The sequence below is a fragment of the Phalaenopsis equestris genome, unplaced genomic scaffold, assembly GCF_001263595.1.
Source record: "Phalaenopsis equestris unplaced genomic scaffold, ASM126359v1 Scaffold000362, whole genome shotgun sequence".
Lineage (NCBI taxonomy): Eukaryota > Viridiplantae > Streptophyta > Magnoliopsida > Asparagales > Orchidaceae > Phalaenopsis > Phalaenopsis equestris.
Window position 1 is genome coordinate 13705 of NW_018164804.1, and position 1518 is coordinate 15222.

Consider the following 1518-nt stretch of genomic DNA (forward strand, 5'->3'; position numbering starts at 1 on the left):
AATTTTTTTAGGTTTAATTCACTTAACCATTGTGCTAAATACTTGAAATTACCAATAGCTAGTAAATCACGGAATACCTGAAGATGTAATAAATAAAGTAAAACAAGTTGTGGAAGATTTCTTCAAGCTTCCATTAGAAGAGAAGGAGAAAGTTGCTCAACTGCCAGGCCAAACAGAGGGCTATGGACAAGCTTTCATTCACTCAAAGGAACAAAAGCTAGACTGGGGAGACAGACTTGCCTATGCAACATTTCCTCCAAATTTGAAACAATTGCGGCTTTGGCCCACTAATCCACCTTCATTCAGGTGCTAGTTATTTAAACAATCTCTCTCATTTTTATCATCTTTATACACTATGTTTTTATGTGTCTTTACAAATTTTAACTTATTCAGGGAGACATTTGATGCTTATGCAATTGAGATAAAGAGACTATCCGATGAACTCCTAAAAATGATATCTAAGAATCTGGGACTTGGACTCAAGGAGTTGTATGATATGTTTAAGGGAGGGATTCAGATTGTTAAATGCAATTATTACCCTCCATGCCCAAATCCTGACAAGGTCTTGGGATTCTCTCCTCACTCTGATGCTACAGGATTGACAGTATTGTTACAAATGAATGAGCTGCAGGGGCTACAGATTAACAGAAAAGGTAAATGGCTCCCAGTTAAAGCTTTGCCAGGAGCTTTTGTCATCAATGTTGGAGACATTATTGAGGTAATTAACTCTTGATGATATTGGATCATCTTAAGATTTTTTTTTTTCATGAGCACTGTGTTACTTAGTTAAGAGTAAATTTTGAACAACATGACTATGATTATTTAGAATCATTTGCATAAATTCCACCCAATTCCTACATATTTACATATCTATCACCTAAACTTAATCTTTCTTTTCTATACATTTATACTACGTAGCCAACTATTTCATATCACATCTGAAATACATCTTTTTTAGGCTAAGCAAGGTGGTATATGTATGTAGAAATTGAAGTTTACGTGTCAGATACACAAAGAAATAAACAATATCCATGTAAATCTTGTAATTTTTTATGCAAGACAGAAATATAAATTGATATTTCTGATCAGTATATATGTGATTGCTGCAGATATTAAGCAATGGAAAATATAAGAGCATTGAGCACAGAGTTGTGGTGAATAATAAGAAGGCGAGGCTATCTATTGCTGGATTTCATACACTGAACGTAGGTGATGTGGTGGGACCAATTCCGGAAATTGTGAAAGGAGATAAGCTGATTTATAAGAGCGTGCAATTTGAAGAGTATTTCAAGATGGTGTACGCCAGCAAAGTGGAAGGGAAGAGCTTATTGGATCGCATGAAATTGGATGCATGATTTAGATTTTCAGCTTACAGAACTATGTGTTTTAAATAAGAGGGGTGGGTTGTTTATTGTGTTATAAATGCTGATAAATCTATGCAAAATATGCAATAAGTCGTGCTCCTAAGTCAATTTTCATATCAATGGGGTCATATTAGTATTGTAATAAAATCTAATT

The 1518-nt window shown here is 34.3% G+C and overlaps 1 protein-coding gene across 1 annotated transcript; it reads left to right on the plus strand.

The window, feature by feature from the left end:
• Window positions 1-58: 58 nt before the first annotated feature.
• On the plus strand, window positions 59-1518 carry LOC110026289 (S-norcoclaurine synthase 1-like; the record flags this gene model as incomplete). The annotated part of the gene is given in 3 exon segments (XM_020727174.1): window positions 59-306; window positions 394-718; window positions 1110-1518. Coding segments are annotated over 3 exon segments (819 nt in total), but the record flags the coding sequence as incomplete, so codon positions are not given.